Source organism: Corvus hawaiiensis, chromosome 17 (assembly GCF_020740725.1).
Source record: "Corvus hawaiiensis isolate bCorHaw1 chromosome 17, bCorHaw1.pri.cur, whole genome shotgun sequence".
Classification (NCBI taxonomy): Eukaryota; Metazoa; Chordata; class Aves; order Passeriformes; family Corvidae; genus Corvus; species Corvus hawaiiensis.
The window spans coordinates 15,365,162-15,379,495 of record NC_063229.1 but is presented as its reverse complement, the minus strand read 5'-3'; the positions used below and the strand labels follow the sequence as shown (position 1 = coordinate 15,379,495).

At 51.5% G+C, this 14,334-nt stretch overlaps 1 protein-coding gene across 3 annotated transcripts in view; it reads right to left on the bottom strand.

The window, feature by feature from the left end:
* The window catches only part of NFATC2 (nuclear factor of activated T cells 2), a 79,908-nt gene extending 73,422 nt beyond the window's left edge, over positions 1–6,486 (bottom strand). For all 3 annotated transcript variants that reach the window (XM_048321819.1, XM_048321818.1, XM_048321821.1), the window contains exon 1: positions 6,189–6,486. In XM_048321819.1, the coding sequence (XP_048177776.1) occupies positions 6,189–6,252 (64 nt within the window). In that variant the 5' untranslated portion in view covers positions 6,253–6,486. The remainder of the gene's footprint in view (positions 1–6,188) is intronic.
* Between the last annotated feature and the right edge of the window lie 7,848 nt (positions 6,487–14,334).

Genomic DNA, 14,334 nt, shown 5'->3' with positions numbered 1-14,334 from the left:
AGGCGGGTGTCTGTAAGCACAGGACAGCCTCCCCCAGCTGGAGCACCTTTAGAGGCATCAGGTTCATGGTGCACAAGGCCTCTGTTCTCCTCCTGCCTCTCTCACAAACAGCGTTTCAGAGCATGGGCGCTCGCCACGTTCCCTGCTGACCACAGCTGGGTGCTGCCAGCTTCCCCAGGTCCCCCCAGCCACCTCCACCACATTGACTCCATTCATCCCACCTTCCCCTGGCCCTGCACAGGGTGCTGGTCACTGCCTCCCGACAGCCTCCTACCCCCGGGATGGCTGCTACAACCAGCAGTGACTTTACTCGTGGGTAACTGGAGCCCCTGAGTTTGTGTGCTCAGAGCATCTGTGGTCAGAAGGCTGCTCCCTCGCTTACCTGTTTGTATGGTGCCCTTTATGAGTGTGCAGATGGCTGTCATCAGGTCTGTGAGTTTGAAAAATGTTCCTAGACTGTAGACAGGTCAGGGAGGCAAAGGCAGAGGGACCAAGATCATTAAAAAAGTACTTTGGTGTTTGCTTCAGCTTGTTTTTATTTGCTAAGCCTGTCAGCACGACGGCATTAACTGCAAGACAAATCCCACCCTACATTACTTGTCTAAGGCCACAGAAAGGCTGTTTTAAAGCACACATGAACCAGAATCTCTGCAATTGGGCTTATAACCTGCTGCCTTTCTCATTAATGTGTCCAGCCAAGCAATGACAAATTGCCTTCTCATCACACCCTTTTGCTCCATCCCTTGCTAGTCAGAGGACAAGAACTCAGACTTTCCCTACACTTTGCAATCAGGTTCTACACTGAGTTTCTGAAGAAGCCCAGTACTGGCTGGTTCCCCTACAGCTCCTGGCGTGCATCAGGGACACCTCTGGGTGAGCAGAAACACCACACAAGGGCTGGGGCTGAAAGGGCAGTCAGGGAGCAGCCAGACCTGCTGCGAGGCTGCATCAGGCCAGGTGGGCAGCAGTCACAATGGAATGAGGCCTTGTGACATTGAATTGGAACTGGAAAGTACCAGGGGATAGGGAAAAGTGGCCGTCAGAGAGGGCAGGTGATCCTGCAGACAGGATGTGCCAGGGTGTTCCCTGAGGTATTTACTGAGGCTGCCAGCCCCTTGGGGAACCCGTGCTGCTCTCTCCAAGGGCCTGGTTTATTCTGAATTGTTTAAACATCTATTAAATTGGATTGTTTATGTCTGTTCTCCAGTGATCCTTACCATTTGCTGAGCACTGGCCTTTTATCGTTGGCTCTTCTATTTAAAATTCATTAGAAAAACAAAATATACTTGCTGATCTTGGCTTAGCACTAAAGAGAGCTGTCATCCTCCCAGCTAACACGACACGGAGCATGATTGGAGAGCATCGATTGTATTAGCCACAGAAAGAAATGACACAAACAAAAACATTGGGCTTTTTAAGTGAGATATGGGTGATTGGCAGGAGGGCAGGGGGAGACGACCCTGACTTCTGCTAAATCTCTGTCCCATCCTTTACTTCCCAGCTTGCCTGCAATCCATTAGGCATCTGAAGTTACAAAAGTATCCTCAGCTACTCCTAGGATTAGTAATACTCCACAAGTGGAAAATGTACCTTTTGCTTTCCAAGAGGACCGTGTCATGCGAAAGAGTTTCGCTGCTAACACGTGTAATCATCAGTTCTGACTCTGACCAGGAGTGAGGGTGACAAGACAGCAATGAGAAAAGTGTTAGAGAAATGTAGGAATTAGCTCAGCTTATAGGTTTCGGGGTTTTTTGCCCAGCAGACAACTTGACAGATGTCAAGGAGCAAGAGCCAGCAGGCATTAATCGAGTGTGTCCCTCGTGCTCCCTCCTGCAGCTCTCAGGGCAAGTGAGGACACCGGTCCCATATGATCACTACTCAGAACCTATAGGAATAAGAGTTTCCACATGCTCTGAGTGCACGGAGATGTGAGTTCGAGCGCTCTGTGGGCTGGGTTTGAACCTACCAGTGTGTTATTTAGAGCAGAAATGTTGCAAATGCACAAAATACAGATCTGGCCTAAATATTAGAGGCATGAAGCCATTGCTAGGTGCAGGCAGCTGCAGAATTGAGCTCAAGTGACAGCTGTAGTTTGTGGAGCCTTCCAAAGGCTGAGTGGAGTTTAGTTTAGACCCAAACCAGGCTCTTGAGCCCACAATGAAAATAAAACATTTTAAATTGTTTAAGTTTTAGCTGTTAATAACTACATAACTGACAAGTACTGCCCACGGTCTGTCATTAATAACCAGTGATGAAGAAAGGCAGGGAAGACTTAAGTAGACTGTGGGCTCTTCAGCCCGATATATACACTCAGAAACATCATCCAAATCAAAGAAATAACCCAAACAATGTCACAAACGCTTCCCAAAGCTTAATTTCCATTAGGGCTGGAATGAAAGGCTGGAATAGAGTGTCCAAAAAACAGAAACACTGGTTGGTTTTCCTCAATCTCAATCTTTCTCACATCAGACCCTTCCTTCCTCCAAGGATCCTCCATGCATTTCTCCTGTATCCGGGATCATGGAGACTGGTGCCAGCTCTGCCTGGGCTCTCAGCACCCACACTGAGATCTGGGAGTCAGCATTAACTCTGGGGTTTTTTCTATAAAGCTGTTTTCATGAGCCAAAAAGGTGTTTCAAGAGCTGAAGCAAAGTCTGTCCTTGGCAGCATTAACAAAAATTGCAGCCACGTATGCTTGCAGCAGGCTCCACACAGAGCAGAACTGGAAATACACTGTGCTGCCATTTCAGGGAACTGCAGAATGGAAGGAGTCCTTTTCCACATAGTTGGACCCGTGCTGGCCTTTGGCAGGGCTGTACCTTAATAAAACTTTAAAAGTATGTGAATGCTGGACTACCTAGGTACTGGGGGACGGGGAATCCAAAAACAAAGCTAAAAAGAGCCCTTCTAGTGTAATACAAACTGTGAGTTAGGAAGTACTTAACCTATTTCTCAGTGTTTAAATGCATTGCCAATGTAACTTCTCATTTACTATTTTCACTTTCTGCTTATACTGCCCCACTGTATTCCCTGGACCAATAACTTCACTAATGCAAGGGATCAGAGGATGCTCCGAGATGAAGAAACTTTATTTGCTCTCAGAAATGGGGTGTCTGTGCTAATTATTATTTGACCCACACGACACATAATTTACACGGGATCTCTAATACTGCAATACCTTCACGTTAAACTTTTTTAAAGAAAAAGAGAGAGAGAAAAGTGGATTAAGAAAGCTGCATGTCTATTTAGCTGCTAAAACCCAAAGAAAATATGAGTCAATGCTGTCTTAAAAATCGAAGTGTTCTAATGGTGTATGTGGCAGGCATTAGAAATTTAACAGGCAACTAAAACTTGCACATGGACTTAATCCAAGCTCTTTAAAATGAGCTCAGACTGTGAGTGACTGGTTGCTTGGTCTGGAGTGTGGGGAGTGTTATTAGAGAAAAAAAAAGGAGGGAGAGAGAAGGGAGAAATATCTGGTAGTTCCTTTGAGAGGCACATGCACACACACTACTTTTCAATTTTGGGGTCAGGTTGAGTCAGAGATATTACCCCCCAATTTCAAGCTTAAAGTGGTTTGGCAAGAAAGGACAATGGAAAATTTGCTCATATCTCCACGTTCCCATTAAGTTCTGAAGTCTGCTGGGCAAACCAAAGGAATGCACATATCATAGTTAAAAAAAAAAAATAGATTAAGCCAGTAGTGGAAAAGAAGTTCTAGGATATTATTATCCTTGGCTATTTTTTAAAAAATGAGTGATGAAATTTCACTTAGAGTATCTATTGGAATATTATAAAAGAATGCTCCAGTTATGACAGTGTCCCATCTGTGAATGTGATTCCTGCCCTGCACAAAAGACTCTGGAATCATTTGCTGACTGTAGCTGGTGTAACTGCGTCCCACAGGACAGGCTGGCCCAGAGAAAGGTCAGGTGGCAGAATTAACAGCTGTGGGACCACAGGATGACACGGGGACCGTGGTCACCTGGGGAAGATCTCTGCCGTGGCTGAAACTTGCTGAAGCCAAAGCAGCTTTTTGCTGGCAGGGTGTTTGTGCAGAGCCTTCATTCCTCATTCTGAGCCTGCTCTAATCATAAAAGGGGATGAGGGCTTAAAATTATTAACACATCATCATTTACACACCCTGCATTAGTAAGACTCTAACACTTTGTTGTGGGTGCAGGAATCCTCCCAAAGGCAGAGACTGATCCCAAAAGTGCCATGCACTATTAACCCCTTGCAGTTCCATGCTGCTTTTTCCTTGTGGAAACGTTGGGAGCAGCCTTGTGACACAAAGGCAAGCTGGGGGCAGAGACTGCTCCAATCACCCCTGCACCCCTGACAGGAGCAAGCATTTGCATAAGGCAAAAATGCACTCTGGAGCCCGGGAGCATGTTCTTTCTGGAGCATCTCAAGGCTCTGTGGTGCAGCTGAGTGCACTGCTACACTGCCTACTGTGGTCTCAAATATTCCATCTAGAAATAAAAAAAATAAATTAGTGCTTTTCATTCTGGGCTGTGACTGCAGGGCTCTGGGGAAAGCAGAGCTCCACAGCACTGGAAGGGGTTGTGGTGCTGCCACTGGAGAGCTGCCCTGTGCTTTGCTGCACTGCTGTCCTGCAGCAGGTGAGAGCAGGATCACTGACAGGAGCATCAAGTCTCCTCATTCCCTTTGCTGCTCTTTGCAGCAAAATAACTTCCGCGGGCTGTTCTGAGAGTGACTAAGAGCAGCTGGAGCGCTCAGGAGACAGGGAGTTTTGTCTGGAGAAAGCCGAGGAGACACGAGGCAGGGCAATGGCCTGATCCTAAGGCTACGGTATAAAGCCACTCAAGAGTCTTTCCATTGGCTTGTTCGAGAATCGGAGCTCTCGGATGATCCTCTTTGGGTGTAGGTGTTAACGAGTGTGTTTTGGCAGGTGCCCGGGGAGCTCGCTGCGGCAGGAGAAAACAAACAGCCGCTACTAAGGGCCCCTCAAAGGCAGCCCTGCCGCACTCCCTCGTCCCCCGGAGCCCGCTCAGCCTCCGCGGCCCCGGTTCTGACTCAGCGGCCGAGCGGCGCTGCCAGCGCGGGCGGGGAAATCAAGGATGGAGCGGCCTGACGGAAAAGCCCTTCCCTTCTGCACCTCCTGCCGCTTCTCCCCGCACCGGCAGCGCTGTCAAAGCCGAGCTCACCCCCCCGCCCGCCCTCCCGGCGGCGCAGCGCTCCGAGCGCCCGGGGGAGCGGGGCCCGGCGGGGGCAGCCGGGCTCGCTGGTCCGCGGGTGCGATGCAGGAGCGGGGCTGCGGGCGGCCAGGGCTTCCCTTGCGCCGAGCATCCTCCGCCCGGACCCGGAGAGCCCCGCACGGCTGTGCCCGGAGCCCCCCGCCCCATGCCCCGCTCCGGGCGAGCCCGACCCCCTCCGCCTCCGCACGCCGGCCGCTCCCACGCCGCGCCCTGCCCTGCCCCGGGCCCGCAGCCCGGCGGGGCGGGACGGAGGATGCCCGAGAGAGCCGCAGCATCCCCCGAAGGCTGCCCCTGTGCCCGGGCGGCAGCGGGGACACCCGCGCTGCGGAGGGGATGATGGCTCGGGCCGGGGCGGCCGCGCACGGGGCTGACAGCGGGGCAGGCTCCTCCTCTCGCCGCGCTTAACTCTTGCCTCCTCCAGCGCCCCGCAAGCCGCCCCCAGCCCCGACCCCCGCCCGCCGCACGGCCCGGCCGCGCCCCCACCCCCGCCCCGCGGGCACCGGCCCCGACGGGACCCCCGGGCACCCCCGAGCGCCGCGGCCGCCGAGCCCCGGCCCGGCCCGGCCCGCGCTGCCGCAGCCTCCGCCGGGCCCGGGGCAGCGCCGCGGCGCCCCGAGCCCCCGACCTGGGCAGGCGGTGCAAGGGTTAAGCGGCCGGGTTAGTCAGCGAGACTCCTGGGGTGATGGCTTGGAAGAGGAGAGTCCCTCTGGCTGGAGTTTAAAGGAGGCTGCTCCAGACAGATTAGTATCGCCGTGGCGGATCGCTTCAAACCAACCCAAACCTAAAGGCAGCCCAGTCCTTTCCCCGAGGGCCCTTCTCGCCGTGAACCCCTCCTGCCCACCCCGCCTGCCAGCGGGCTGGAGCCGCGGGACGGACCCCGGGCCGGGGAGGGACCTGCCGAGGCCGGGAGGGGAGCGACACAGGGACACACACAGAGCACACAGACAGGCAGCAGTCACACCCTACCTTGATCCATAGACCTCATGATGTGGTGGTAGTGTACCAGCCTGCAGGCAGTTTCTCGCTGCATCAGGAATTAAAAAAAAAAAAAAAATCAAAAGCAGAAAAAAATTTAAAAAAAACAAGAAAAGAAAATCTCCTTTAAACCATGTTCAACCAGTGCCGCCCGGACAGAGGGAACCCCTCTTGCTCGCCTCCTCAGTAAGTGTTTGGAGGTGCAAAGAGGGATCCGGACTGGGCTGAGCTTGTTCCTGAAGTGAAGTCAGTTCTCTGCTCTGAGATGAGGGTTACTAGAGAGGGAAAGGCCACTTCCTTCCCTGCTCCGAGTGTTTATAGTCTTTGAATGCTGTAAAATAACGGGATTCCCTCACTGTTTCCTCCTGTTTATCCCAGTGCCATGGAAACCCCTGGATCGCCTCCATCTCCCAAACTGAGGGCTTTCCTGCAACTTCACACTCAGGAATCCATGACGTCTCCCAGCTCCGGGCCAAGGCAGCTCTGCGGCTTTCTCAGTCTGCAGCACAAGCACTTAATTGTTGAGCAGAAAGTTAGAGAGCGAGTAAGAAAGAAATATGGATGATGTTAAAAATCCCAGTGTGTGCTTTTTAAACAAAACTTGCAGGAACTGCAAAGCCTTTCAAAGCAACGGGGCTTCTGTGCAGAAGTTTTCCTTCTTCCCAGCAGAGACAAGCTCAGGCTGCTGCTGCTGCTTTTACCTTTGAATAAATCATTCAGAAAAGCGAAGTCCCCAGCTTATATTTATGTCTTTTAAATTCACCAGCACCCTATTAATACCCATCTTGTTACTGGCACAGGTTTTGGCTTCTAATTACCATTGGCCCAATTCTTCATACGAAGACGAAAAGAAAAATTAAAAATCGGTGAATTTGTTTAGTGGTGTTTCACAGACCTCTCTCTGTTCCTATTTTTAGATCAATTTAGGAAAGGAGCAACCCCATGGATTTCCACTGATACACGTGGAGCTTAGCAAGAATGAAATAGCCAAGGAAGCCTCCGAAACCAAGACAACCCGCGTGTGTTTACATGTCCTATGTATAAACAGGAAAATAAAGCAAAAGAAAACAGGAAAATAAAGCCGGGGATGTCATGAACTGCGGCTGTCTCACAATGTATGGTTTTCACTGGTGTGTAAGGAGCATCTGCCTCTCGCTTTGGCGCTGGGCTCTGTGTCTCCCTGCGGCTGCACTTGCACAGAAGTTTTCCCAGCAGGGATGAAGAAGTCACATATATATATAAACGACTCTCCGGGGAGGGTGGGAGCTCTGCCGCCCCTCGGGGAGCGCTGCCGGGGTCAGCCGGAGCCCCGGGTGAGTCACGGCAGCCGGACTTGGCCGGGTGAGCGCGGAGGGCTGCCTGGCACCCGCCCCGCATTTCCATTTTTCACTCCCTCGCTCCCCAAATCGACTCGAAGGAGGTATCGCAATCAAACTTTCTGCTGCTCGGGTTTGTTGTCCTGCAGGCTAGCAACTGCAGGCAGCCCGGGGAAACTCAGCGCACCTCACTTTCCTATCCTTTGTCATCTTTGGACACGTCGGGGCGGAAATACCTTCCCCAGCCCCGCGGGCCCGTTATGCAACCGGCTTCCCCCGGGGAGAGGGGCAGTCCCGGCCCGGGAACCCCGGGGGCCGCAGCTCCCCCTGAACCCCTCAGCGAGACCCCCTGGCACCCCTCGGCTCTCGGGGAGCCTTTTCCTCCCCGTCCCCCAAGGCTGAGCCGATCTCCCGTGAGGATATTCCTGCCTGAGCCCTGGATGGCGGGGAAGCACCGAAAAGTGGCACCTGACCCTCAGGCTCGTACCTGGAGGCTTTTCCCATTCTCAGCCCTCTCCACGAGCAGCTGCGAAGCCACGAGCGAGGTCCCGCAAGCCCCGGCGCTGCTCGGCAGCGGCCCCGGCCCCAGGTACCGCACCTGCGCTCCCCGCCGGCTCTGAGCATCCACCAGCGGCATCGGCAAAATGGGAATCACCTGATCCCTGTTTGGAAACGGTTAAAGGAGACCGAGGCCGCCGCTTTGCGAGGAGAGCAAAACGATTTTAATTAATTTCTAGTCGGGAGAAATAAGTAATTAACCCAACTTCTACCCTCACCACCCCAGCTCCTCACTGCGGCTCTGACCAGTCGCCCCAGCATCCCCTGTTGGAATTGCACTGGGAAGAGCAGAGAACAGCTGGGACAGGGGCTTCAGGCGAGGGGGAAACTGGGGGCGAGCAGCCGCGTGCAGCGGGGGCCCCACAGGCTGGGGGAGCCGAGGGCACCTGGCCGTGCCAAGGGAATCCCAGAGCGAGCGGAGAATGGGCCACCCCGACGGAAAGCTCGGCCTCCTCCCACGCGGAGCTGCGGCGGGGGAGCAGCCCCGGCTCCGCGGTTCTGGGCACACAGGTTGGCTGCCCTGGGCTGCACCGTTTAAAAATACAATGTCTTTCTTTTAATAGCTCGGTTTGATCGGCTCCCGCTAGTTCACATGACAGGGTTTTCCTAAAATATCTTCTTCCACTAAGTTTTTTCCAACTTAAAACTGCTGAATCCTGCTACCCAAATTAAACTCAGTGCAACGCGAAAAAAAATAATAAATAAATAAAGAAGTGAAAGAGGGCTGGCGGCTGCCTCCGGACTAGCATTCCCCAAACCAGCATATGACACAACTGTCAGATTTCCAAGGCTTTTGGAGAGTTCAGCGAGAGAATCGTGTCCTCCACTGGCTGCAGCTTCCCCGCTGAGTTAAACTTTCCTGACGGAACCTTTCTCCATCTGGCCGCGGCTCCAGCGCGTTGTGAGCGGCCGCGGAGGAGAGGGGGATGTAGTTCAAGTCTTATATAACTGTGCAAGCTGGATGCGGGGGCAGAGACTTTCCCTAGAAACGAGAGATTTTTATATATATATAGTTATTTTTAGCTTCCCTTTTCAAAGGAAGGCCAAATACCTCCGACTTTCCTTTGCTTTCTTATTTTGGTATCACTAAGGGATTTTATTTTTGGAGGTAAGGAGCTATTAATAGCTAATATTTTTAGCTATTTATTCCCTCTTTAGGAGAATACTTCCTCTTCCTTTTAGGGGCACATTCTGGACTGCATCCCTACCCCCCAAAACAGACCCAGCTCCCCCCCGTGCCCATGGCACCTTCTGGGGTGTGCCCAGCGGATGCCTGGCTTTGGGGACAGGGGAGAGGTGCATCTGCTGGCGCTGACCCCGAGCAGCTCCCTGGCTCGGGGGATGGATTTGGAAGCTGAACTTGTCCCCGGGAACAGCCCGGCCGGTCCTCACGGCCGGGCTCGCAGCCCAGGAGGCCGAGCGAGGAGCTCCCTGCCCGGCAGAGCAGAGCAGAGCAGGCGGCCGGGGGAGCGGCAGCGGGCCCGGGGGGCTCGGGGGGTCTGGGGAGCTGGGTCCCGGGGGTCTCGGCCCCGGGGGGGTCCCTGATTTCCCCTGGCAGCCGCCCACAGCATTGCCCTGCCGGAGGATGAGCCTCCCTGCCCGGCTCCACGCAGGCATTTAGCATTATTTTTATTTCTCATGCTCTTCAGGAGATAAGGCATCAAGGCTTCCTGAGGATGTGCTCTCAGGCCATTGGGGCAGCTGCCTGGATTTTATCATCAGAGACTTCATGGAGACATCTCTGTTTTCCACTTGCAAAAGGTATTTCAGTCTCACAGCAACAATAAGTATTTTTGACAAAAGCTGCTCGCCCTTCCAAAGTAAATACTGCTCTCCCCGGTGTGCCCTCGCACACGAGGCTCCCGGAGCAGCCTCCGCACGGCCCTGCCGTGCTGAGCAGGGATTCCCACACTCGGGCTGTGTCCTCACTGCACCTCCCGGCTCCCAGGGCCTCAGCACGGCCCCAGCTGTGCCCAGGTCCTGCACTCCGGCACCTCCCTCCCCTTCCCGAGCAGTCCCGGAGCATCCTCACTGCATGGGACTACTTCAGGCTCACTGCTGCTGATGCACTTGTCTAAAGACCAAATTCACCCACTTGATGAAGTTACAGTGTCTGATCTTGCAGTGAGCTCCATGTGGCCCAGGGAATCCACATACACAGAGCTCTCCAGGTCTGGAAGCAGAACTGCATGAGTTTTCCCCAAATGAGAACTCGCTTTTCATCTACCATTGAAAATTCTGCTTTGGAAAGAGGTCTCCAACCAACAGCCATGAGTCGGAAATGCCAATTCTTCTACTTAGCCCTGGATTTCCAGCCCCAGCTACCTGGAAAATTCCCATTATTGGTTATATCAGGAGTAGAACTGGCTCGTGAACCCCCTTCCCTTTGGATAGCACAGGAGGAAAAGGGAGCAGAAGAAACAACAAGGCCAGGCCGTGCAGGTCCACAGGCACCTGCTGGATCAGCCTATGGCAGCCCTGGAGCTGCTCTGGCCAGTGCCCATCCCTGGGGCACAGAACACCCGGATTTCCGTCCTGCCTGCTCTGTCCAGTGGAGCTGGACACCACAGAGAGCTGTCCCTAAATTTCACTGGCTACAGCAGCACAAGGAAAGAGCTGTTTCCTTTTGTACCTTGCTCCCAGCTCATGGAAGGGTTTATGGAATGAGAACAGCATCATTAATTAATCCATTTTTTCCACACAAATTCAGAGGGAATTGTAGTTCAGAGTGATATTCTTGAACCTAAAGACAGCCAACCACCCACTGTCACGGCACTGGCAAAAATGTGTATAAATTGATAGCATTAATTTCAGTTACATTGAGACATAGGTTGGTTTAATAATAATAATAAACCCACAAATTAATCAAGTTAAACACCTGTGCATTAGGTTCAGGATGGAAACACTGATGCAGTCATTCATTATATCATATGATGGCTAAACTAAATAAAGATAATAAAGAAAGATTATGACTGTTTTGAAAAGGTGCTTTAGTCCTTTCATATCAGCGCCAGGGCAAAGGAATCTGATATTATATCCTGAACAGAATTTAGAATTCATTACTGGGGCTCTGGCCACACCCGGCAGCTAATCTAGAATTTCACACATTTAATGAACTTCATACTTGAAATATGTGGTCTGTAAAATCTGATTTACACTGTTGTTAAAATAGCTGGTGTTTGAAAGAGAATATATTTTAAACTATGTATTTGTGCACAAAGTTTGTTGTGTTTTTTTCTTTCCAAAAACCCCAAACCCGGTCATTAATTCACCCCAACACGTATAAACCCTTCCCCACAGTGTAATTTCTGCTGCAGTATTTCTTTCAGCACCTCAGATTTACTCCCCACGTTTCTTTAGGAGCCAACTGCATGCAGTTATGCAGAGGGGCAGAGAGCCCCCAGTGCGACCGTAGGCACTTCAGTCCCTAAGTTAACCTGACAGGCCAGCCCGTGATGGAGTGCAGGGTCTGTAATTAGTCCTTACCTGCCACCACCATAAACCTCTGCATTAGGTCAGGCCTTGCCTGGGCCGGACCCTGCAATCCCGGCTCACTGAAGCGTGTCAGCTTTTTATTGGATGTTAACACCTGATATTTCCTGCAGGCTCCGGTTTTACTGAGGGCTTTGTGGCATTCCGTTCTTCAGGGCTGGAAGGGCAGCAGGAGCTGAGGGAAGGACGAGTGGGAGCTCTGTAAATCAGCGCTGGCCCGGGCTCCTGATGGGGAGAGATCACAAGGACGCTGCAGGAAACGGTTGTCACTCACGTGTGAAATACAAGAGGTTTCTTTCTTTTGAAGGCAATTTATGGAGAACACGGCACCTGTAAGAATTAGTTCCACACTTCAGTAATGAGCACTGGCAAGAATTCAACTCGGGCTCGAACAAAACACAAGGATTGTGTGAGGGGGTGGGTGGGTGTTTCTTTACACCAGCCCCGGGTCTTCCACCGAGACACCAACGCTGTGCTCACGTTCCACCTGCTTTGGGAAGGTCCTCGCCTTAGGGGTTAGTGCTGCAAATCGAGATTTCACTCAGAGAATTTGTTTTCTGGAGTGTCTCTAGGAAAGATCAGGTATTAAAATCTGACAGAGGGAATGCTGATCCTTATAAATGTGCCTTTCATTCCAAACCTTAATCTCGGATTTACAAAGGTGCAGAGGAGTTCTGCCTCTGTGGGCCCCATCCCTTGCCTTTCCCACAGCGTTTTTGAGTGCTGTTTCTCCCCCTGGCAGTGACACCTTTGCTGTTGGAGCAGGAAAATGCTTCAGTGAGACCATTACTGGGCATTTGATCTATTCTTATTTTTAGTAGGAGTCCTGATCAATAGCAATTTGCATCACTTTTTGACAAGTCACGGGTTGGTGACATCTGTACGGAACCAATCTGAGGGGACCTGGTTCAGACCCAGCAGAGGCAGCACAGGACAGGCACAGAAATGCAACACCTCCAGCACAGCTCTTTTGGAGCAGATGTGAAGCACAGGAGTCAATCTGCTGCCTGCCAACAGCACAAGGCCAGGGCATCCCTGTGTCCCAGTGCCACCAAGATGTGCCCCAGGGGACTCCTGAGCTGGCTGAGCACCATCCCTCAGTACAGCCCACTCACCTCCACTCATGCTCTCAATTTATCCTGTGGGTATCTCTACTTTTACCCTGGTAAACAACTTTCTGGATATGGTTAAGCTCCTCAGAGTGTACATTTAAAATAAAATCTGTTTCACATAAAAGGACAAATGAGAATGACTATTGCCCCCATCTTTACTGCGTTAAATTCTTTTGCACAGATTGTTCTTGTTACTACTCCTTTCTGAGAGCGAATCTGAAGCGCAGACAACATTCTGCCTTACGTGGACAATTCCAGCCAGCCAAGAGCGGGAGGCTTTAAAGTGGGAACACAGAGATTTTTAAAGCCCTTTTTTGTAACCCGCTCAGGTCTTGGGCCACAAAGGGAGGAACAGCAGCCGAGGGAAGGACATTCTTCTCAAGGCCAGATCCTGCAAGAGGCTCATCACCTCTAACTTCAGTTACAGCAGCAAAATTCCAGAGATCCACCATGTAGCCTAGAGAGCCCCACAGCATCCAGAGAGTTTTAAGGCCAGCAAATGCTCATGGCCTAAGGAAGCCACAGCATCAGCTTTGAAACTGCCCTTGAACAGGTGCTGGAGCAGCACTGGTGCTGTTGGTAAGTGCTGGCACACTCCAGGTTTCCCCTGATTTCCTGTGCAGTTGCAGTGGTGCCTTTCCTGCTGCTCCCACTCGGAGTCTCACAGCTCCCACAGGCTCCCACGTGTAACATTTATCACAGATGTGATTGGGATCTGCGGTTCCAGGTGGGAGACAGAAGAATCCACTGGAATGTTTGGATTGGGGTTTATCAACTCCCAATCGGAAGGACAGGTTTTTAAAGCCTGCAATCACACTCCTCATTTAAAACCAGACATCTGAATACTCTGTGGAAGAAGGAACTTTCCTGTAGGATTGACTCCCATGTTTAAGGTGCTGAGAAAGTCTAATCATCAAAACAAAAATATTTTTCTGCTTTCTGTGCTCTGCCTGCAGGGCCAGCCCAGACCACTGGTTCACTCTGGCCCCATCTCCTACCTGGGAAAGAGGAACGGGAGCAGTTCCCCCCCTCTAGTGAAGATTTAAGACAAAATTTAATGCCACAGCAGTGCAGGGGAGAAGAGGCAGTGCAGGTGTCGTGACTTGAGCCATCAGAAGGTGAAGACAGAGCAAGTCTCCGAGGTTTTCCTCTCTCCAATGGTTTATGGTGCAGGGAAGCCTCCATAGCTCCGTCAGGCTCAGGGCCAGAGCGAGACACCCAATTACAGCCAGCACCTCCTCTTTCTTCTCATAAAAAAGGAAAAACAAAGACACACCAGTGCATGATACAACCACAATTTGAAAAACAAGGCCACTGGCATTCCTTGGTAAAGCCTAGGCTGAAAACTTACCCCAGGACGCATGATCTTCCAAAAATCTGCCAGCCCCTGCAGTGTTCAAACTTCTTGCATGACCACAGCCACATGAAGAATGAAATGAAACCCCATGGAAATCTTTGACATTTCTACTATTATGCAATGTTTGGGTTAAAAAAAAATTACTGAAATTCTCCTTCCCTTCCAGAGTGAGTTTAGAAAAACTATTTCTAGCTTTTTTTAATTACACATTTCACCATTAAAAAGAAACTGTCCATAAATTAAAGGAACCACTAACCAGGGCTTATGTAACTCATTTAGAGTGGGAAATTGGTAACACTTGG